Raw genomic sequence first — 23,310 nt, 5'->3', positions numbered from 1 at the left:
GTCCAAACTGTTGTCATTATTGTCTTCAGCTTCCTAGCTTAGTGATGCCATGTCATATAGCAGAAGTGAGGAAGTCCTGCTACTTTCAGAGCTTCAGGTTTAAGTGATATTGCCAAACCATCATTTCCACTAACCATTATTTTGATCACAAACCATTATTTCTGTTGCATGTGTAAAGGTAAAGGTAAAGGGACCCCTGACCATTAGGTCCAGTTGTGACCGACTCTGGGGTTGCGGCATTCATCTTGCTTTACTGGCCAAGGGAGCCGGTGTACAGCTTCCGGGTCATGTGGCCAGCATGACTAAGCCGCTTCTGGCGAACCAGAGCAGCACACGGAAATGCCGTTTACCTTCCCACCAGAGCGGTACCTATTTATCTACTTGCACTTTGATGTGCTTTTGAACTGCTAGGTTGGCAGGAGCTGGGACCGAGCAATGGGAGCTCACCCCATCACGGGGATTTGAACCGCTGACCTTCTGATCGGCAATAATAATAATAATAATAATAATAATAATTTATTATTTGTACCCCGCCCATCTGGCTGGGTTTCCCCAGCCACTCTGGGCGGCTTCCATAGAAACCAAAATAACACTAAAATATCATACATTAAAAACTTCCCTGAACAGGGCTGCCTTAAGATGTCTTCTGAATGTCAGGTAGTTGTTTATCATTTTGACATCTGATGGGAGGGCGTTCCACAGGGCGGGCGCCACTACCGAAAAGGCCCTCTGCCTGGTTCCCTGTAGCTTTGCTTCTCACAATGAGGGAACCGCCAGAAGGCCCTCGGCACTGGACCTCAGCGTCCGGGCAGAACGATGGGGGTGGAGACGCTCCTTCAGGTATACTGGCAAGTACTAGGCTCTGTGGTTTAACCCACAGCACCACCTGTCCCTGTTGCATATGTACAGGGTTGCAAAAGCTTGTATGGCTTCCATCACCTGCCTTCCCTGAGAGTCCCTGAATGTTCTCCTAAACAGAAGAATTTGTAAGTGAAGAAATGCTCCCAAACCATGGTTTATTGGTTCAGAAACGAAACAACAGTTTACTCAAACTATGATTTGCAAACCAACTGCGAAGCATAATTTTATATCCTGGTTTGGTGGTTATTCATGAACTATGGTGTTGGTTACCTTACCATGTTAAACTGGGGGTGGCTAACCTGGAGCTCTGCAGATGCCGTTGGACTCCAGTTTCCATCAACCTCAGTCAGCATGGCCAACCATCATGGATGATATGAGTTGTGGCCCTCAGAATGTTAGTAGACTCCAAGTCAGCATTCCAGCATTAAACCATAGCTTTGGTTTTGCCCAACTCTCTGCTGATATTCTGCAACTGACCAGCTACCTTGGATGCAAAAGTAGGGAGGATGGGATCTCCTTCCCTGCTGCTATTGCCCGCCCAATACATTTTGTCACCTGAAGCACACCACAGAATGACAGCCACCTTCCTGGCCAGGGAAGGAGCGGTGAGTGAAGCTCTACATCAGGAACAAGTGGGGAATAAAGATCTACAGTGGCGTAGCGTGGGTTCTCAGCACCCGGGGCAAGGCAAGTAATTTGCGCCCCCTAACCCGTGGATTTTAGCACTCGAGTCTCTTCCGCGCCCCCCCAGATGTTGCGCCAGGTGCGGCAGCCCCCCCCTGCACCCCCACGCTACGCCACTGCTCCCACCACAAGTCTTCAGGACAGCCATCCGAAGGCTGGCGCGGGGAGAAGGTCTCTCCGCCCCACCGCCAGGCTTCGGAGCAGCCTTCCGAAGGCTGGCAGTGGGGCGGAGAGAAGCCTGGCGGCGGGAGGAGGTCCCTCCGCCCCACTGCCAGCCTTCGGAGCAGCCTTCCGAAGGCTGGCGGCGGGAGGAGGTCTCTCCGCTCCACCGCCAGGCTTCGGAGCAGCCTTCCGCTTAATTCCCAGCAAGTAATTAGCAGGCTCGCTCCACCTCCTCCTCCTCCTGGCTTTGCTGCTGCTGCTGCGCGGCTCTTTTCCTCCACCGACAGCGTGCTGCACCTTGGAGAGGTTCCCGCTTCCTCGAGGGGGGCCGGCCAAACGCGCCCCCCCAAATGTTGCGCCCGGTGCGGCCGGCACCCCTGGCACCCCCCACGCTACGCCACTGAAGATCTACATTGGGATCTGGAATCGTGCTGCCCGAGGCAGTCACCTGGCCTTGTCTAATGGGTGGTCCGGCCCTGCCTGCTATTAACTCATGCACTGCCACACACCAGGGCTTAAGGAGAAGGGCTTCCAGATGAGGAAGTATTGAGCCCTGGCATCTCTTCAGCACTTCAAGGCATTGTGTACCATGTTTGATCATGTAAGGCTTGGCTCCCCTGTGCCCTTGTTCAGAACCACGTCTCTACACAGAAGGAAGACTTCCTTTCTGCAGTGTTTGTATTAAAAGGCCACCGCCCATCACACTTTCTTTGCTCGAAAATACTCGTGTGAAGGTACCTCGTTAAATGCTTTCAACTATTTAGCAGAGTTTTCTGGAAAGCAGGGGTCAGCAACTGAAGTTACTCTTTGTTATGTACTGAATTGAATAGGATCCAAAATGCAGCAGTCGGATTGGTCCTAGAACAATAGGATTCAGAATGCAGCAGTCTGATTGGTCCTAGAACAATGCAGCATTATGATTGGTCCGCAGGAGCCACCCAATCCAGCTCCAGATGGAAGTGAATCCACAGCCTAATTGGCCTACAGGAGAATCCCGGAATTAGCCAATCACATGTAGCCCATTATGTAAATTATGTATATAAAGCAGATATTTTGGGGGAACATTCATTCCTCCTTACCACTATGAGCTGAATAAAGAGCATGAAATCCACTCTCGGCTCCAAGTATATTTCACCCTTAGAGATGAAACACTCACCGACGCCGTGAAATCTTGGTCAAGAGTTTTATTACTTGACTGGTCACAAAAGCATTATGGTAGCAACTATATACAATCGTTAAAGCAACAGCTATAACGGCACACTTTAAGTTACAGTCTCTCTCGCGCGCAATGCCGTGGTCACAGACACAGTCCATCGGCAGTCCTGACAGCAGATTTGCAGGCAGCATTCATTGGTCAGGCGTCTGTTGTTTGTGAAAATGATACTTCCCTTTTTTATTGACACTTCCAGCCGAAGCTGCGCATACTCAGAGGGCCACTCCCATATGTGAATGGGGACCTTCTCTCGCTTCTCCTTCTCCTTGGGGTGGGGTGGATGGAGGGGTGTCTCAGCTGTGATCTGGGGGGTTGTAAATGTAGGTGTATGGCTTCTGGGATCCTCATCAACATTCCATGTATACCCTCCAGTTCATAGATGGCCTTTGCCATGGAAGCTCTGGTCTGTACTGAAATCCATGCTGAGGGGCCTACTTTTCATTCAGCAGGGCTCTGCATTCACTTTCCAAGTTACAGCCTGAGACGGGCACATCATGCACCTCATCCATGAATGCGTCTTCTTCACAGGAGGTGAGCCAGGGTACTGAGATGCTTCTCCAGGGTCTCTACTACTCCTGTACAGTTGCATAGGTTTTTTATCCCATGGAGCCCAGAGCCAAGTGTATCAATAGTAACCCCACAAAAAACAGCACCTCAACGCCCCCACTCACTGAGGAAGTTATCCTGGACCTTCAGCCCCACTGAGAAGGTCAGGGTGTGGGCAAGGAGGAACAGAAACTATTCTGGCATGTGGAGGGGAGGGTCCACACCATGCTTCTGCAAGTGCTTAAGTGCCTTGGGGCAAACCCTGCACAGGAGGTCAACAGACGCTTCAGTGTACAGCAACAGGGCCTCCTGCCAGGATAAGCAAATGTCATGCAAATCTGTCATCTCAATTGTCCTTTTTTTGGGTGATGCCTAAGTGCCCACCTGGATAAATTGGAACCTGGATTAAACCCATGGATTAAAACAAAAGCCAGGTGGAATTTATAATGGTGTCCTATTTTAGCAGCGCCATGAATTAGGCTGGATTCTGCTTTATGTTAGGTTGCAAAATTGCATGGAAGGAAGGTTTTCTCCACAAAATTACAAAACAACAACAACCTTTCCTGTTGCTGGACAATATGGAACCGATGGGCTAGAATCTTTGAGGATGGAAAGCCCCAATAATCTGATTGGTCAGAATTCACATGGATTGGAAGCGTCTGGAGCACCCGAGTCGCCTAGGCAACCAGATGAATTTCAGAAGAAGTAGATGTTTCTCCACCTCATCCTCATCACAAAGGACAGCGAAAAATGGCACAAAGGTGAGGCTGAGATCCTATTGTGCAGAGGGTGCCATACGGGTGAGATATTGTGCCCCCAACAAGTGTTGCCCAATTTCATTTGAAAGGCATGAGGAAATTGAAAGACAAGAGCAAGGTCAGAGGTCCTGGGGTGGATCTACACCAGGCACCCCCAAACTCAGTCCTTCAGATGTTTTGGAACTACAATTCCCATCATCCCTGACCACTGGTCCTGTTAGCTAGGGATGATGGGAGTTGTAGTCCCAAAACATCTGGAGGGCCAAGTTTGGGGGTGCCTGATCTACACACGGGGGGGGGGGAGAGGGGAATTGCTATAAAAAACTGAAAAATTAAATCATTATAACAAAAGAAAAACAGCATATAGAAACGCTATACAGTGGTACCTTTGGTTCTCAAACTTAATCCGTTCCGGAAGTCTGCTCCAAAACCAAAGTGTTCCAAAGGCACACTTTCCCATAGAAAGTAATGTAAAATGGATTCATCCGTTCCAGACTTTTAAAAACAACCCCTAAAACAGCAATTTAACACGGATTTTACTATCTAACAAAACCATTGATCGATAAAATAAAAGCAATACGCAATGTACTGCAGTCACACATTCAATCCATTAGTAGCTGAACTGGGTTCCACCGTCACTAAAACCGAAACAAAAAGAGCAGCAAAAATGCAAAATAAATAGCGAACACAGACAGACCTCAGCGTAACACTCAAAACGGAAGTGTGGCACTCAAAATGGACCGCATTCGGCTTCCGGAAAAAGTTCCCAAACCGGAACACATACTTCTGGGTTTGCAGTGTTTGGTTTCCAAGTTGTTTGAGTACCAAAGCATTTGAGAACCAAGGTACCAACTGTAGAAACGTTTTGTGCTCTCCGGCGCCATCTGGTGCTGCATGTTTATAACACAATGAAATCTCTGTTTTCTGGCTAATGTAGCTGAGTCCCTGGTTTCCCCCCAAGAGTTCTTTTTTCAGCAACCTAAATTGCAGGGTGGGTGGGTGGGTGGAGTTCTATAGTCCTTGCTGTGTTGGGAAAGGGAAATCCCTACTGATCTACTCAAACTCACCCAGAAATGTATCCATCACTCCTTATCTACCTTCTGCCCCAGCCATGTCCGACTGCCCCTTTCTTTCGCCTTGCACCTTTACACGTCCCTGATGGTAATGTTTCCTCTCCTGTCCTCCACGCAGCAGGCCCACTTCCACGATGTCCTTAAGAATGCTAGCACGCCTCGATCTCTTGATGGAACCGCTGAGGATCAGCAGCGCCATCTGCTCTGCTGGAAGCTTGCTGTTGGAGTTTATTTCCCTGAGTACTCCCTACTGGGTACTGCAAAGTACCAAAAAAGGCCTGGTTCACAGTGGCCTCTGGACTATCTGCGTGGGTCCAGACTGCACCATGTATTGGTTCAATCTACTTGGTAAGGTCTTTCCCACTTCTATATCTTTCTATAAAATGCAAGCATGTCAAAACCAGGTTTCCAAGTATCTGGACCTGCCTTTAAGTTAGGAATAGACAGCGGCGTTTCCACTCAATGTACAGGCCTCCAGATTTTGCTATATATAAACAGTACAATACAACAATAGACCAGAAATAATGGCATGTTTGATAGCTCAGGTAGTATCAACACATAGGGCTATGGCAGGGTTTATCAGGTCAGGAACGTCCTAGACCCTGAGATTTCAGAGCCCAAACCTGAGACCTAGTCTGAATATATATATATATATATATATATATATGCTTTCGTAGATTTTCACGGGTATAGGAATGCAGGTTTTGGTGTCTTCGGGTGTCTTCCCGTGTAAGAGTCGGGGTGTCTGTGCGACGTTTCGACGAGGTCTCACTCGTCATCTTCAGGCTGGTGCTTTCGGCTTCTTGTTACTGCCGGAGGACGGACAGACAGACGGAGCGGCCGCCTCGCTCGCTCTCTCGCTCGCCTTCTAGAAGGCGAGCGAGAGAGCGAGCGAGGCGGCCGCTCCGTCTGTCTGTCCGTCCTCCGGCAGTAACAAGAAGCCGAAAGCACCAGCCTGAAGATGACGAGTGAGACCTCGTCGAAACGTCGCACAGACACCCCGACTCTTACACGGGAAGACACCCGAAGACACCAAAACCTGCATATATATATATATATATATATATATATATATGCTGTGAAAACGCTTTTTAAAAAAATGTTTAAATATATATATTGAATTTCCCATAAGCTCATCATCACCATCTAGTGTCACATTTGTACAATGCACATAAAATGTTCTATTTGCAGAGGTGTCCCATTGGTGATGTCATGGGGTGACCCCTATGATGTCATTAAACATTAACCACAGTCACTGAGACCATTTGCAAAGATGAAGCTTAATTGCGAGAGGGAAGGAGGGAAGGGAGGGGGGCAGGATGCAGTGTCTTCTTCTTCTTCTTCTTCTTCTTCTTCTTCTTCTTCTTCTTCTTCGCTTTCACTGACCTGGTGACTTGTGCTCTCCACCTGTGACTTGGAGGAGAGAAAGCAAAACTTAAGATTCCAGCTCAACCCTAGAGGTCTAGTACCCCTAGCTGCAGCAATGGGGAGTAGAACTCAAAACAAAATATTTCACACATTAAAAGAGGCAGAGTGTTATGAAGATATTTTGAAATAGTGTAAGAAATAAAGGCCTCCACCATATGACATAGAAATGGATTTTCCAGTTGATTGGAGACCCTCAAATTATACATCATTTCTCCCCAGCAATTGCCAGATTCCAACAGGAGTGCCAACTTGGCCCCATGACTGCTGCTGCCTGGGGCCGTGGGTGCCATGCAGCGTGCATGGCCCTGGCACCAAAATTTGTGGATGTCCGGCCCCTTCATGGGGAATTTTGTGGGTTCTCCGGTGCCCAGAGAGCCAGTACCTATGGATTCCAAATGTTCTCGTACCATAATGATAGCTGCAGCATCTTCCACCTTTGTGCAAAAGATATCATTAGTTAAGGGTACTTTCTGGGAGCCGTAGTTCTGTGGCACTTAAACTACAGTCCCCAGAATTCTTTGGGGGAAAGTCATGTGCTTGAAATATGTGGCGTGTACCCAGCCTTGATGGCCTACGAAATCCCACCAGCACTAGGATTCTACAAACAGAACGACCATGTTGTAAATCATGGATGACACCCACACTGTATGTTTAAAGAGCATGGCTTCCTCTAAAGAATCCTGGGAACTGTAGTGAGGAAGCCATGTACCCCCAAAGTGCTGTTTCTACCAGTTAATGTTACAAAAGTGACATCAAGTTTGTCAAAACGTTTGACTTTAAAGGGGGGGGGGGTAAGACAAATTTGTGGAGGGTGTGGCTGACAAGGGCTGCTTGTCATGATGACGGCATTCAAACCTCCAAGATCAGAAGGTGCATGTCTTTGAATACCAGTCCCTGGGGAACAGCAGTTGGACAGGGTCATTGTGCTCACATCCTGACTACTACAGACTTCCCATGCTGTGCACCCGGGGGCAGGACTAGCCACCCACAGGGGCGGGGTGAGCATCCCAGGGGGGGTGGGGGGTGATGTCACCTCCCTCAGGGATGACACCCTGGGGCGGTCCTACACACAAGTAGGAGTCTGGCAGAGACACATGCCTAACCAGCATGTTCTCTCCCTCCTGGTCATTCGTTTGGGAGATTCAAAATCTTTCTCCAGCCCAAACATCACAGCAACTGATACCTTAGAGGCATCAGCACACTTCAGGATCAGCAGAGTATAGGCCGTCAGCATACAGACTCAGTAGCGCAGTAGCGTTTATTTACATATACACACTCGGAGCATCGTAACTCAGCTGCTCCCTCTTCAACATCAGACAGCAAAGAGAAAGGACAAAGGACAAACGTCCTACATCACGGAAATTCGGTAATACAAACATCCTGTCTCCATGACTTCCCACAATGTGGAATGAAAACATACACAGTCATTTGATAAGAGCAATCCCATGACTGCAGCACGGGAAAAGAATCCTAACACTAGCCACCCGTGGGGGCAGGGCGAGCGTCCCAGGAGGGCGGGGCAGTGATGTTACCCCCCCTCCCGGGATAACACCCAGGGCGGACCACATCCACTGCACCCCCTTCCTCCGCCAGTGTCCATAGGGACTGCGGCAAAGAGGATGCTGGTCTAGATAGGCCATTGGTTTGATCCAACAAGACTCCTCTTAAATTCTTACGTTAATTTTCTTCTTTAAGCTGGGAGCAAGAATGGGTTGCCTCGACCGCTAGCCTACTCAGAGTAGACCCACTAAAATTCATGGACATGACTAACTCAGGTGCGCTGATTTCGGTGGCACTACTTTGTCGGCGACCACCCAGTCACTCTACCCGGAATCCTTGCCCTTCCTAACACTTCCTTTTCTGAACCACAGCCATACATATCCACTTCACCCGAGCCTTCCTGGTGATTGCATGTTTCTGCAGCTTCTTTTCTCTGTTGTGCGTCTGCATCTCGTTTGAACGTGACCTGCTATTCAACATATCCCTGCTGAGAGCTGCCGTCACCTTCAGCCTCGTTTCAGGTAACCCCAATGCGGGTTCTTTTCCCAGAAGGGTCCATGTGGCTCATTGGTAGAGCACCTCCTTTGCACACAGAAGCTCCCAGGTTCAATCCCCACCATCTCCAGTAGAGTTGAGAAAGAAGACTCCTCTCCTGGGAATCCCAAAGGGCTGCTGTTAGCTAGTCAGGATTCTTTAACCTTGAGTCCCTAGATGACAACAACTCCCACCATCGTTGACCATTGACAAAGCTGCCTGGGCAGGACAGTACTTGTTGTGGACCAAGAATACCTGGGGACCCAAGAATGAAGACTCCTGTCCTGAAACCCTGGCCTACCTGGTGGCAAATATGTCAAATCCCCAGTCCCCACAGGTCCAAAGTCCAAACCGAAGCACAGTCCCACAGAGATCCTGGAGCAGCCAAGCTGTGGTCCATCAACAATGGACAGTTGCAATGGACAGTTGAGTAGATACAGAACCTCAGCTCCGCTGCCATTTTATGCCTTGCATGCTGATTGCGGCATTTAGGTTTGGCAAGGCATGGGATCCTCACCTGTTCCAAGCCTACGCCAGCTGAGGAATCGCCCACCACCTCCCAGAGCTAGCGAGCCCCACCTGGCCAGCTAGGGAGCTGGGCTGTGGGCCCTTGCCTGCCTCAGCCTACTGGAGTGCCCCACTAGCTGCTCTCTATGCCTCAGAGCCTGCCATGTTTGTGGAGACAGGGTCCCCTTTGGCTCTGGTGATGGGTTCTGTTGTTTCGGTTCCTGTGCACTGCCCTCCATCTCTTCGTCATCCTCTGTCACCCCAGGAGTGCTTCCTGCACCAACCTCACCTTCCCCATCCCCAGCTTGCCCTGGTGTGTGCCAGTTCTGGCTACACCAGGCAGAGGGCCTTCTTGGTAGTGGCGCCCGCCCTGTGGAATGCCCTCCCATCAGATGTCAAGGAAATAAACAACTACCTGACTTTTAGAAAACATCTGAAGGCAGCCCTGTTTAGGGAACTTTTCAATGTTTGATGTTTTATTGTGTTTTTAATATTCTGTTGGAAACTGCCCAGAGTGGCTGGGGAGGCCCAGCCAGATGGGCGGGGCATAAGTTGTTGTTGTTTTATTTATACACCCCTCGCCAGAATCTTCTTCAGGTAAATTCTTATCTTTATTTCCAGGCCTTTGATGGACTGTGAGCTGTGACTATTGGGTATGTGTGTTGGGGTTGGGTTGATTTTGTTTTTTAAAAAAATCAAAATATGATATTTATTGAGAATTTAAAATTACAGAGAAAAAAAGAAAAAGAAAAGAAAAAAAATTTAAACAATACAAGTCAATAAAAGGAAAAAGAGAACAAAACACACAATACATCAAAACCAAAAACAAAAGCAAACAAAAAATTAAAAACAAATCCAATATTCCCAAATCTTTATCTTTCGTTATCTCGTTTCAACGTCCTCACACCTCCCTTTTTTGTATTCTAGTTATTAATTATCTCAGCAAATCCTTTCCATCTTTCACTATGTTCTGTCATTAAATTGTCTTAATTTATTTTAACCTTATCTTACCATAAAAAGCCCTAAAACTTAAAACTTATTTGTACATAACTCCTTATAGCATTTCTACTAAAGCCAAATAGTTTCATTCCAACATTTTTTCTAACACTCATTAATTTTACAATATTTCTCTAAATGAATTTTTAAACTTTCTTCCAATCTTCATCCACCGTCTCTTCTTCCTGGTCTTGAGTTCTGTCAGTCCTTTCTATCCATTCCATTTAGTCCCTCAACCTGGTGATCTTCTATCCGAGGCTCTTAACTCTTTTCCATGTCCCTTCTGCAGATCTTCTTCATATTTATACCTGCACTTTACTTTGTCCTCTGCTGATCTTGTTCTTAATTTCCTTCCATTATCGCTGAGGAGTAGATCTTGGGGAGACTCCAACCTAACAATGTCTTTATCCCTTCTCGACAGGTCAGCCCATTCTCCATAGTCAGCACTAAAATCCAAAAGGTATTTCAAGGCATGTTTCAAAGTCCCTCCAAAGTTAAAGGCCCCCACAACTCCAGACTCCCCCTGGTGCAAAACCAGATCCCAGAAGCCAGAACAACCCTGCATAGGGGAATCTATCCAATTTCCCATCTCCAATCCAAACGAGACTCCATCTCTCCAAATCTGACTTTCTCCAGGTTCGGTCATCAAAAACAACAGCTTATGTTCCTGCAAGGCCGCGGCTCTCTCCACTTGTATTACTTGAGGTTCAACAGCAACCTCCTCCTTTGTCTTCTGCACAACTTGCCCTGTCAAAGCAGATTCCTGGGTCGGTTCCTGAGTGGTTTCTATATAGGTATTCACTGTTTGTCCAAAATTATTAACTGCAACAGTCATCAAATCCATCTTCTCATGTAGCTGTTCCAATAATGCGCTTGTCTTGCAAAAAGCAATCACTAAGGCTTCTTCTGGGCACATTCTTGTTCAAGGTCAATGTCTGGTTCTCACGATCTTTAATCTCTACAGCTGGAGAATTCCCCAGATCGACTCCAACAACAGTTTCAAAAGCTCCCTCTAGGGGAAACAATTTCTATTTGTATCCGTCCTTTTAAAAGCAGATCCAGCAACAAAATTACTTTCGTTTTTCAAATATTTTGTTCCTTTTAAATGCAAAAGGAAACATTGGAATCAATATGTTTCTCTTTTTTAACTATCTATCAACAAACGTTTTATTCACAGTCAATGAACTTTCCCAAAACGTCTGTCTTCCTAGCAACCTGTTCCCAGGTTCAAGGCGGTGGAAATTTATCTTTCTTTACTCTCTCTCCTGCAGGCTTGAACAATCTAAGATTCCCCCCCCTTCTCCTGCTTCTAAGGGGGGTTTAGTAGTTTTAGCCGATGGAGATTTAGTCCTTTACAAAAGACTTTCTAGACTTTAGCTTCCAGACTTTAGCTTTGCTTCAATCTATTTACAAAAGCAGAAGGCGGACTTCCTGTTTAGAACCTTCCCGCTTCGGTGCCAAATTAAGATGTTTCATAGTCCAATTTTCCGTTCTACTCATGGGTAGTTGTTTAAAGTCCAATTGTCCACAGGAAAATGTCAGTGCTCTCTGGCAACAGCAATGCGGCTTCACTCCGTGAAAAGAGCAGTCGATTCGAAGCACCGCGCCGCTCACCCCACGTCGCTCCGGATCCCCGAAACCGGGTTTCCCCGCGAGTAGGGGAGGCGCAAAAGGTGCCTGCCAAATCCCACGTCCACAGGCTTCTCCCGCCTGTGGTTTTTGATGGGTCTCCGCCTCGCCATGGCGGTCCAGACCCTAATTTCCACGAAGCGGATTCCTCCTGATCAGAGGAAATCTGCCATTTCCGGAGGTGCTAACCCGGAAGTCTTGGGGTTTTTTTTATGTTAGTGTTTTATATTATTTTCTTCCTATGCAATTATGTTGTTTTGTTTTTAATTTATATATTCTCATTTTTAAAATCTCCTTTTTTTGCCCCCAGCTCTCCTAATCTTGATTGGTATGGCGATATTTACATACGTGCAGAGGCACTCGCAACCTTACACCAATTATTCACTCGCATTTGGTTCGTCCTATGGTTTGGGCTGGGCTTCCGTTCCTATGCACCTCATTACAGGTGAGTCGAGCTTTGCACATGGGCCCCAAACATCTGCAGGTGTGGCCTTAGCCTTGTCACTTCTTAATTATGAGAGGGGGAAAGGCTAGAGTTGAGCCTAGAAATGGAGGAGAATCAGATGGCAGACATTCTGGGTGGTTCTGGTCCAGACTGCAAGGGAACAATACCATTTTTGGATGAATCCCTCTCTTTTTTTACAGTGGTATCTCTGGTTACATACGCTTCAGGTTACATACGCTTCAGGTTACATACGCTTCAGGTTACAGACTCCGCTAACCCAGAAATAATGCTTCAGGTTAAGAACTTTGCTTCAGGATGAGAACAGAAATCATGCTCCGGTGGTGCGGCAGCAGCAGGAGGCCCCATAAGCTAAAGTGGTGCTTCAGGTTAAGAACAGTTTCAGGTTAAATACAGACCTCCGGAACGAATTGAGTACTTAACCTGAGGTACCACTGTAATTTAAAGAAAACCTCCCTGCAAGTTGGGACAGGGGATAAATTTGATTCAGTTCACATTAAAGGCAAAACTACCAATATCACACTTTCCAAACTAATATGAAAACGGAAACCCGGCCATCCTTCAAAATTCACACTTCTCCAAATTTTGTGTTGCAGTTCTCCAACCAATGTTTGCAAAAAATATATATGCATATGTTAAGGGAAAAGGTGCATCAAAACGACTATATTAGTGAAAGGAATGTACAAAATTCACTTTCCAGTGGTACCTTGGTTCTCAAACTTAATTCGTTCCGGAGGTCTGTTCCAAAACCAAATCGTTCCAAAACCAAGGTGCACTATCCTATAGAAAGTAATGCAAAATGGATTGGTCCATTCCAGACTTTTAAAAACAACACCTAAAACACCAATTTAACCTGAATTTTACTATCTAACGAGACCATTGATTCATAAAATGAAAGCAATAAATAATGTACTGCAGTCACACAATCAATCAGTAGCTGAACTGGGTTCCACACAATCACAAAAAACAAAAACAAGAAAGAGCCGGAAAAAAATATCACAAAATAAATAGCAAAGACGAGACAGACCTCAGTATAACACTCAAAATGGAAGTGTGGCACTCAAAACAGAAGCGTTACACTCAAAATGGAGCACGTTCGGCTTCCAAAAAATGTTTGAAAACCGGAACACTTACTTCTGGGTTTGCAGTGTTTGAGTACCAAGGTGTTTGAGAACCAAGGTACCACTGTATTGGGGGGAAAGTGTTTGCAAAATTGTGTACATTAGCCCAAAGTGCGCACAACAATTTATTTAGTTGTGAAAAATTGCACTAAAAAGCTGGAGGGTTTTAATGAGGTTTTCTTTAAAAAAGAAAAATTCAGATTGCTGCAGAAATGTAGAGAATTGAATTTAAAATTGACTAAGTCTGGCCCTAGCTCAGGGATCTCAGAGAACCGATGGGCTTATACAAACTCCTTTCTTTCACATGTTAGTTTTTATTTATTTATTGGGTGTGTACATTTGCCAGACATTGCTCAGAGTTTCACACTATGAGTTTCTTTCTCATGCTGCAGAGAATGGAGGAATCAAGAGCAGGCGAGAGGATCTGAGTCTTACATGCTTTTGCAGTGAAGAGGAATTGGGATTGCCAAATATGTAGATTGTTATATCTATATTTATACTGGAAGGAGTAAAGAAAGGGGCAGCTGAAACAGTATTTCAAAAGCTAGCAAAAAACCCCAGCAATTCAGCTATAATCCTAAAAGAGAAAATTCTAATTTTCCAGTGGTAAAATGGGGGTGGGGAGAGTGAGCTCAGAAAAGCCCCCACCATGTGAACTCATAACACCAAATTAAGTGATGAAATCCAGAATTTGCTCCCACTCAGGTTGATAATTTAATTCTCCTGGACCTGGAAATGCATAATTTGTTTTGCAGCATGTCTGGGGAATGGGGGGGTACTTTAAGAAACAAGCACCAGGAAGTAGGTGTTTGAGCTGTGCAGACTAGCTGAGGAGGGTTTTCCCCCACTCCTCTCTGCTCATCAAATGATCTGATGGCCAGAGAAGCATGAGGAATTGGATTCCTATCAGGACCTGAGGTGTTTTGTATTTTAGGAGCTAAAATCTCTCTCTCTCTCTCTCTCTCTCTCTCTCTCTCTCTCTCTCCTCCTGTTTTCTTCCACCTAGCTGTACTACAAATATTGAGTCACAAAACATCTACCTACTAGGTCTGGGGGCCCAGCTCTGCCACCGGGACCAGAAGAACTGCCAATAAGAGCATGGCTGCTCTCCTGTCATGAAATCTCAGACGTGGGATATTTCTCTGGGTTAAGTATAGCCATCTTCTTGGTACCACGATGGAGCAGGACACAATGATAGAAAGTGCCTTTCTTGTCTCAGTGTAAATGTAATGGCCAAACCATGGTTTGACTTACATCAGTGGGCTTCTGGTTTGCCCCAGTTCCCATGAACAAACCATGGCTTGCCATGACATAACACTTTGGCAAACTATGACTTACTCAAAGCATGGTTTGCCTCCACAATTCAGCTGGAAGCCAAGGGCTGACCTGCTTGTGCGAACTATAGTTGTCCTGCATATCTTACTAGACCTTGACGTATCCACTCTTGAGATTAAAAAGGCTATTTTCAGTGCTAACTCATTGTGATGATTTCCCCTGCAAGTATAATGCTATATCAACAGAGTGTTGGACTTTGTCTGGGGAGACCCAAGTTCAGACGCTTGCCTGCTGGGTGGCATGGCTTCAGCCACCATCTCTCAGCCTGACCTACCTCGTAAGATGGTTGTATGGGTCGAAAAAGCAGGGAGGAGAAACACGTCCCCGTAGAGAATGACCGAGATAAACAAAACAAACAAACAAAACCGACGTGATAAATAAAGTGCCTTCCTTCACCCCTCATTTGGTTTGCCTCCTTTTTGGCATGTCTACCCTGCAGAAGATGGACTGAAGAAATGTGAACATTTTTGGAGCTTTAGTGGTGGCATGAAAAACGTTCTCACTGCATTGAGTACAACTGCACTGTTTTCTGTACTGGAGTAAGTTTTGGTAATCTGCAAGGACCCGGTAAAACACTGACCATGGAGGGAGTCTATTGGCTAGTGCCTGTGCTCAGTGGCGTAGCGTGGGTTGTCAGCACCCGGGGCAAGGCAAGTAATTTGTGCCCCCTAACCCGTGGATTTGCGCCCCCTAACCCGTGGATTTGTGCCCCCTAACCCGTGGATTTGCACCCCCTAACCCGTGGATTTGCGCCCCCTAACCCTAACCCCCAGATGTTGCGCCCGGTGCGGCCGCCCCCCTGCACCCCCCACGCTACGCCACTGCCTGTGCTGTCTTGTGATTTAATCTCACTTTCACACTATCACTGGGTGTTAAGAGGCACGGTGCCCCTTATGCATTGCCCCAAAGGAGGAAATGCACCACTGAAAGAAAGAGGACCAAAGTAGCTTACCTGTGAAGCAACAGTTCTGACATGTAGCGCTATTACTTCCCTTGATAATTCCAGGTGTCAGGCAGGGGCAATACTGAGGCAACAGCAGCCTCCAAATAAATAGGTTTCTCCCTGCAAACAGCTATAGTCAAGGTCTCCGGGAGCTATCTCAGTTTTCAAGCTTCTCAAAAGACTGGTGTTCTCTAGGTGCAGAAAATAAGAGTTCGGAAGGCTAAAGTTGGTATTCTGCATTCAGCTGGCAAAAACCCCCTTATATTACATGCAGGTCCTGCTATCCAAATGCCTGCTATACAAAAATTCACTTATCCAAACATGTACCCTAACCTTGCTATACACAGTGCAGATTCAGATATCCAAATAGCTGGACCTGCATGTAGTACAATAAACAAATGAGCAGCCTTAAACCAGCCTTACTTTTTGATGTTTTGCTGGTTTGTGGCAGCTGTTTTGCCAGACACCATGTGGGGGAGGTGGGCTGGAGAGAGTGGACAAACAAGGGAGCATTTCAGAGGTTTCAGAGCATTTTCTGGGGGGTTTGTTTTTTGTCATTTGGGGCTCAAAATTCCATGGCCGGGACCGCATTGGAAAATTTCCCATAGGACTCAATGGAAATTGTTGACTTGTTATGTGAACGCTGGCCTAACAAATGATTTCCTGAGAATGCATTGTGTTCAGATAGCAAGACCTGCATGTGCCATGTGGGGAGGGTCACCATTTGCTGTTCAGGCTCAGACAGCAGCATGTCATGGGCCAGCCCCAAGTGCTTGGAAGGCAACATCTTCATCAATGTAAATGTATGGCAAATGCCACCTCTTAAAGCTAAGCATTGCAATGCAAGGCTTGTTGTTGTTTAGTCGTTTAGGTGTGTCCGACTGTTCGTGACCCCATGGACCAGAGCAGAGCAGGCACTCCAGTCTTCCACTGCCACCCGCAGTTTGGTCAAACTCATGCTGGTAGCTTTGAGAACACTATCCAACCATCTCGTCCTCTGTCTTCCCCTTCTCCTTGTGCCCTCCCATCTTTCCCAAAATCAGGGTCTTTTCCAGGGAGTCTTCTCTTCTCATGAGGTGGCCAAAATATTGGAGTCTCAGCTTCAGGATCTGTCCAGTGTGGTGTAGTGGTTAAGAGCGGTAGTCACGTAATCTGGGAAACCGGGTTCGTGTCTCCGCTCCTCCACATGCAGCTGCTGGGTGACCTTGGGCCAGTCACACTTCTTTGAAGTCTCTCAGCCCCACTCACCTCACAGAGTGTTTGTTGTGGGGGAGGAAGGGAAAGGAGAATGTTAGCCGCTTTGAGACTCCTGAAGGGGAGTGAAAGGCGGGATATCAAATCCAAACTCTTCTCTTCTTCTTCTTCTTCTTCCTTCCAGTGAGCACTCAGGGCTGATTTCCTGAAGAATGGAGAGGTTTGATCTTCTTGCAGTCCATGGGACTCTCAAGAGTCTCCTCCAGCACCATAATTCAAAAGCATCCATTCTTCGGCGATCAGCCTTCTTTATGGTCCAGCTCTCACTTCCATACATCACTACTGGGAAAACCATAGCTTTAACTATACGGACCTTTGTTGGCAAGGTGATGTCTCTGCTTTTTAATGCAAGGCTAGCCACAACCTAAGTTAGCTGTCAGGGCTACATTGCAAAGAAACCGTAGTTGGGCTTAACAAGGAATGACCTTCTTGGCAGTGGTGCCCTCCCTGTGGAACACACTCCCATCAGATATTGGGGAGATAAAGAATTATAAAGTGGTACATTGGGTTACAGATGCTTCGGGTTACAAACTCCGCTAACCAGGAAGTGGTTGCTCCAGGTTAAGAACTTTGCCCCAGGATAAGAACGGAAATTGCATGCCAGCAGCGCAGCGGCAACAGAAGGCCCCATTAGCGAAAGCGCGCCTCAGGTTAAGAACCGTTTCAGGTTAAGAACGGACCTCTGGAACAAATTAAGTTCTTAACCTGAGGTACCACTGTACAACTTTTAGAAAACATCTGAAGTTTTTAATGTCTGACATTTTATTATTATTTATTATTTTTATAATAATAAAATTATTATTTTTTATAATTTGCTGGAAGCCGCCCAGAGTGGCTGGCGAAACCAAACCAGATGGGTGGTGAATAAACAATAAAAGATTCTGTAAGCCTCTGTAGCTGGTATTTTTTGCCCTGCCTACTGAGATCAAACCGGAGCTTTCAGTATCCTTCTGGCACTTGCTATAATCACTCCTGTTTAGACAGCCCTACCCCAATGCTTAGAAAGTTGAGGTAATTTTAATCTGGTTTAGTATTTTAAATTTTGTATGTTTTAAAACAGGGTTGTAATTTTCCCCTTCATGTTATTGTTTTAACTTTTGTAAACCACTTTGAGGTTTGTTTGTTTGTTTTTACAATCAAGCAGTGTATGAGTTTTATGAAATAATAAACTTTTATTGGCTTGCCTCCAGTTTGGCCCTTTCCTCGCATTGCATTGCATTTCTTTGCTTGTTGCTTCTAGGTATTGGAGACACTCCAGAGCAAAGGGCAGAGCCATCTTTCCCATAGGGCTTAGTGGTGCATCGCACCAGGGCGCCGGCCTCTCAGGGGCGCCCCAGAAAGTGGGGGAGCTGTGCGGCTTTGCTGGCGGCCTCCCCTTTCCCTGCACGCCCACCAGCTGTGCCCCACTAACCATAAGGCTGGCGGGCGTGCAGCTTCCCTCCCAAGCCTCTGCAAGGATCACTCTCCTCCCGAGGAGGCTTGGTAGGCACCCAACCTCACCCCCAAGCCTCTGTGGGGATCGTTCTCCTGCAGCGGCATGGGGGAGAGTTGCCCCCCCATGACTGGCAGTGTGCAGCTACGGCCACCCCAACACTATCTGTCGTAATTTGGGAGCGCTGGGTGGATATTTGCACCCCAGTGCCGCATCTGCTAAAGACAGCCCTGACAAAGGGTAGCTTAAAATGCGACAAAAATGAAAATCCCTCCTATGGGTGAGGTTAACCTGTTGGCTCCAAGTGTGGTTTTTGTGTCTGGTTTCTCATCTTGCGCAAAATAAACCTCCAAAGCTTAAAGGCTAATGTCACCTACCTAACACAGTAGTTAGTGGGTGGGGGAAAGAAGTTGTTTCAGTTCTCATTTTAATATTAGGTTCTATAATTAGCACGTCTGGAAAGAAAGCTGTCCTTCAAAATCTGCACTTCTCTCAGTTTCATGATGCAATTCGCCTGCCCTGAAAAGGTGTACAAAACTGAGCATATCCAGTATATAAAAGGACAAGTATTCATGAAAATAACATTAAAAGGCATTATATTAACGGGAACTGCTTGCAAGGATATGTATATGAAGCAAAATTGCCTAGAAAAATGTGCTTATTGGGAGAAACACTAAAATGTGAATGAGTTTTTGATAGGACTATTCTTTAAGAAATCATAAATGGGATATGGGAATATGGTGAGCTGAAGGGGAGATCAGAAAAATGAGAAATGTCAAGAAACTGAAATGGACCGATTCGTCTATTCCCTATCTGTAGTTTTCAATTCATACTAAAACAAGCAACCAGGACGTTTACCTAGTGGCACGCAGCCCTAGGAACCATTTTTCGCTTGCTTCCTTTCTAGACTTTTTCTTTTCTGGGACTGCCATCTTTCGTTTGCTGCTACTAGATGCCAGTAGAGATGGGGTCTGATTCTGGGGGTGAAATCCCCCAAAAGGATGTTACTTTTTTTCTGTATGCCACAACAGTTGTGAGAATATTGCTAGTGAAAAATTGGAAGAAACAAGATTTACCAACTATCGAAGAATGGCAGATGAAGGTGATGGACTATATGGAACTTGCCAAACTGACCGGGAGACTCCGAGACCAGAGAGAAGAGACGGTGGAAGAAGACTGGAAGAAGTTTAAGGAATATTTGAAAAAAATATGTTAATATTTAAATCTTAGAATAGCTTTGGAAGTGGATATAGGCTGTAGGGTTAGAAGCAGAAGATAGTGTATTTTAAAATAATATTTGTAAGCGATAAAATGTGAAGTTATCTTAAGTGTGATAAAAAAAGATGGTTAGAAACTATGATATATGTAAACTGCTAAAGATGAAGTAAAATGAAAATCAGATATTGTGGGACCTGGGGAAGCCCCCTTAACAATGTTTAGAAAAATAAGGATATGACAAGAATTTGTATTGTTTGTTTTTCTGTTTGTGTTCTTTATTTGTGTTATAAAATGAATAAAAAAAATTTTTTTGGAGAAAAAAGAGAGACGGGGTCCGATTCTGACGGACCCTGCAATCACCATCCAATGTCCTTCTTCATGTGCCTCCTTCACGTGAGGTCTGGCGGGTAGCAACACGAGAACGGACCTTTTTTGCAGTGGCTCCCTGCTTGTGGAATGCTCTCCCCAGGGGGGCCTGCCTGGCACCTTCATTACATATCTTTAGGCACCAGGCAAAGACATTCCTCTCTTCTCAGGCCTTTTAAACACACACTCTCTCTCTCTCTGTGTGTGTGTGTGTGTGTGTGTGTGTGTGTGTGTTGGGGGCTTATTGGGGTTTTTTTCTTCCATTTGTTGCTATGCTATGTATTATTGTGTTTTTATATTGTAAGTCACCCTGTGATCCTCGGATGAAGGACAGTACAGAAAACAAACAAGTCATCACAAGAATCCACTAATTCACATGCTGAGCAAATTGGCAAATCCCATTTGGCAGAATGCACCTGCGTCCTGTAACGGATTAAGTGTTCCTTTTCCAGCTCGTGCTTTTAAACACCGATCCACCACAATCTTCAAATAAATTCTCACTTCAAAGCACGCAGTTGAGAAACGGCATTTCTCTTTAAATTTCAGGGAAGGGGTGTCTTCAGAACTGAGCCAGATGGCTGTTGAGAAGGGTTTTAGGACAGGGCTGAAAAATAAAATCCTCAAGAAAGAATATTCTGAGCAATTCTTTGAGAATTTCCTTCCTCAGCTCTCCTCCTTCCCCCAGACAGTTGCAGAACATTCCGCTCCACTCAGGAAAATTCAGCAAGAGGACCCCTACCCTTTCTTCTCCACTTGTATTTAGGTTCCTGAAAGAAATTAAAGTGCTTGTTCCCTTCCACCTTCCAGCACTCGACTCTTGGTCCATGGATTCCTTTGTCTAGTAATGTGGACTACAAACAGACTTTCATTCAGCACCAAATGAGGGTTTTCAGCAACATTTTCTGACAATTTTCTTTTTTGCTCCCCCCCCCATTCCAAGTAATGTTCATTAATATGCTGTCCATTCTTCAACTTCTCAGTGGGTGTTGGAACCACTAACAACTACAGAACTTACTCTTTCTAAAACAACTCTTTAAGTTACTCTTGGGACTTGATATCTCCATCCAAAACTCTATGGGGAAGGCCTACACGGAAGACACGCAAGTCCCACCCTCAATGTTCTTAGGTTTAATGCTCCCTCCCCAGACCTCAAGCTTCCCCGTGTTATTCGGTGAAGTAGAACCCTCTACACGGTTATCCAAACTTGGGTCTCCATCTGCTTTTGGACTACAACTCCCATCATCCCTAGCTAGCAGAACCTGTGGTCAGGGATGATGGGAATTGTAGTCCAAAACAGCTGGAGACCCATGTTTAGGAAACACTGGACTAGACAATAACTTAGATGTTACAGCACAAACCAACCTGAAACACAGAGAATGCAAAAAAAATAATGTTATGAATACCAAAGAAAGGCACATTTTATCAAGGCTTGCCATTCTCATTATTGGCCTGTCATATACATAATGAATGACCACCAAGTGGAGCAAAATTCCTCGGTTTAGCTGTTTTTTGACTACAACGCCCATCACCCCTAGCTAGCAAGTTTGGGAAACCCTGACCCTCCTCTACCAGCAGAGATGCCAATAAAGCAAGGAGTCCATTTCTGCAAAGGAGCCTTCCCATAGTCACGTGAATGCAAGCAGAATGCTCCCTGCAGATCTTCACAGCACATCAAGTTGGAAATCAGGCAGGTTGGCAGGGAGCAGCAGGAAATGCAACACATGCAATGATGTTGAAGGTTGGGCTTGTGTGTGTGACCCTGCCTTGGGCACATTCAGTGCCTTTGCATGTTCAGACAAAGAACCAAGCGAATGTTTGGTTCATAGAATATGTGATGTGATGCAGGGTTAATTAAATACTGTACAAACACAACGCTGGAAAGCAGGTGAAAGGAATGCATACAGAGTTTTGTAAAGCCTCACCCAAGCAGTTTACATAGCTGGAAAAGAAAGGCAGTAGCATAAAGAAGAGAAAAGTGATAGGGAAAATAAAGGAAATGTTTCAAGCTCCTCATTCAAAGACGACACACCCATTTCTTGCACAAATGTTTGCTGTCTCCACACCACTCCTGCAAATTAATCCCCTTTCCAGAAAATCTTACGCTGTTTAAAAGAACGTTGGCACCTTTGGACCAAGGTCACCAGATCTCTCTATACTTTCACTGGACAAGGAAACAGACTCCCTGTTAAAAGGTGGTCCTGGAATTTCCATGTGCCTGAGCGTATATTTTTATTATTATTTGATTATCTCATTTCCAGTTGGTTGCTTTTAGAAATGTGAATAATTAAGTGGTATTTAAAACATTTTTTTTTTAAAAAAACAACAACCCCCAAAACCCAAAATGGTGATATAAATAGGTTTGGTAGAGGTTCCCACTCCATAGCAAAAGCCCTTCTGAGACTTGAGGGCTGAATCAAGTTTTCTCTGGGAGAAATCTAAGCCACCATTCATGGAACCTATCTCTCACATTTCTGTATATATTTTTTCTAACACGTTTTGTCAATTTTTCCATTAGGGCTATAGACCAATGCTGGATGCACCACTTTCTTGTCATATTCAACTTTGCAGTTTTCCACCATTTAAAGGCCCTAATAAGGGTAAAGGTAAAGGGACCCCTGACCATTAGGACCAGTCGCGGATGACTCTGGGGTTGCGGCGCTCATCTTGCTTTACAGGCCGAGGGAGCCCGCCTACAGCTTCCGGGTCATGTGGCCAGCATGACTAAGCCGCTTCTGGAGAACCAGAGCAGCACATGGAAACGCCGTTTACCTTCTCGCCAGAGTGGTACCTATTTATCTACTTGCACTTTGACATGCTTTTGAACTGCTAGGTTGGCAGGACCAGGGACTGAGCAACGGGAGTTCTGATCGGCAAGTCCTAGGCTCTGTGGTTTAACCCACAGTGCCACACGCATCCCAAAGGCCCTAATAAGTAAAGGTAAAAGGTAAAGGACCACTGGATTGTTAAGTCCAGTCAAAGGTGTCTATGGGGTTGCGGCGCTCATCTCGCTTTCAGGCTGAGGGAGCTGGCATTTGTTCACAGACAGCTTTCCGGGTCATGTGGCCAGCATGACTAAACTGATTCTGGCACAACGGAACACTGTGACAGAAACCAAAGTGCATGGAAATGCTATTTACCTTCCCACCATAGCGGTACCTATTTATCTATTTGCACTGGCATGCTTTCAAACTGCTAGGTTGGCAGGAGCTGGGATAAAGCAAAGGGAGCTTACCCTGTCATGGGGATTTGAACCACTGACCTTCCGATCGGCAAGCCCAAGAGGCTCA

At 45.8% G+C, this 23,310-nt stretch overlaps 1 protein-coding gene across 2 annotated transcripts; it reads left to right on the top strand.

The window, feature by feature from the left end:
* Positions 1 to 4,104: 4,104 nt before the first annotated feature.
* LOC309537532 (protein NKG7-like) lies at positions 4,105 to 14,950 on the top strand. 2 transcript variants are annotated; one of them, XM_082232415.1, is made up of 5 exons: positions 4,105 to 4,227; positions 5,416 to 5,645; positions 8,597 to 8,746; positions 12,202 to 12,336; positions 14,482 to 14,950. In XM_082232415.1, exons 1-5 carry the CDS (start codon positions 4,217 to 4,219, stop codon positions 14,520 to 14,522), a joined length of 567 nt encoding a protein of 188 aa, XP_082088541.1. In that variant the 5' UTR covers positions 4,105 to 4,216; the 3' UTR covers positions 14,523 to 14,950. The 2 variants fall into 2 exon arrangements, with proteins under 2 accessions (XP_082088541.1, XP_082088542.1); XM_082232416.1 differs by having other exon boundaries at positions 4,139 to 4,227; positions 5,419 to 5,645.
* The last annotated feature ends 8,360 nt before the right edge of the window (positions 14,951 to 23,310 follow it).

This window comes from Podarcis vaucheri, assembly GCF_965113315.1.
Source record: "Podarcis vaucheri genome assembly, chromosome: 7".
Lineage (NCBI taxonomy): Eukaryota > Metazoa > Chordata > Lepidosauria > Squamata > Lacertidae > Podarcis > Podarcis vaucheri.
The sequence above is the reverse complement of the archived record's forward strand: the minus strand, read 5'-3'. Positions and strand labels throughout refer to the sequence as shown.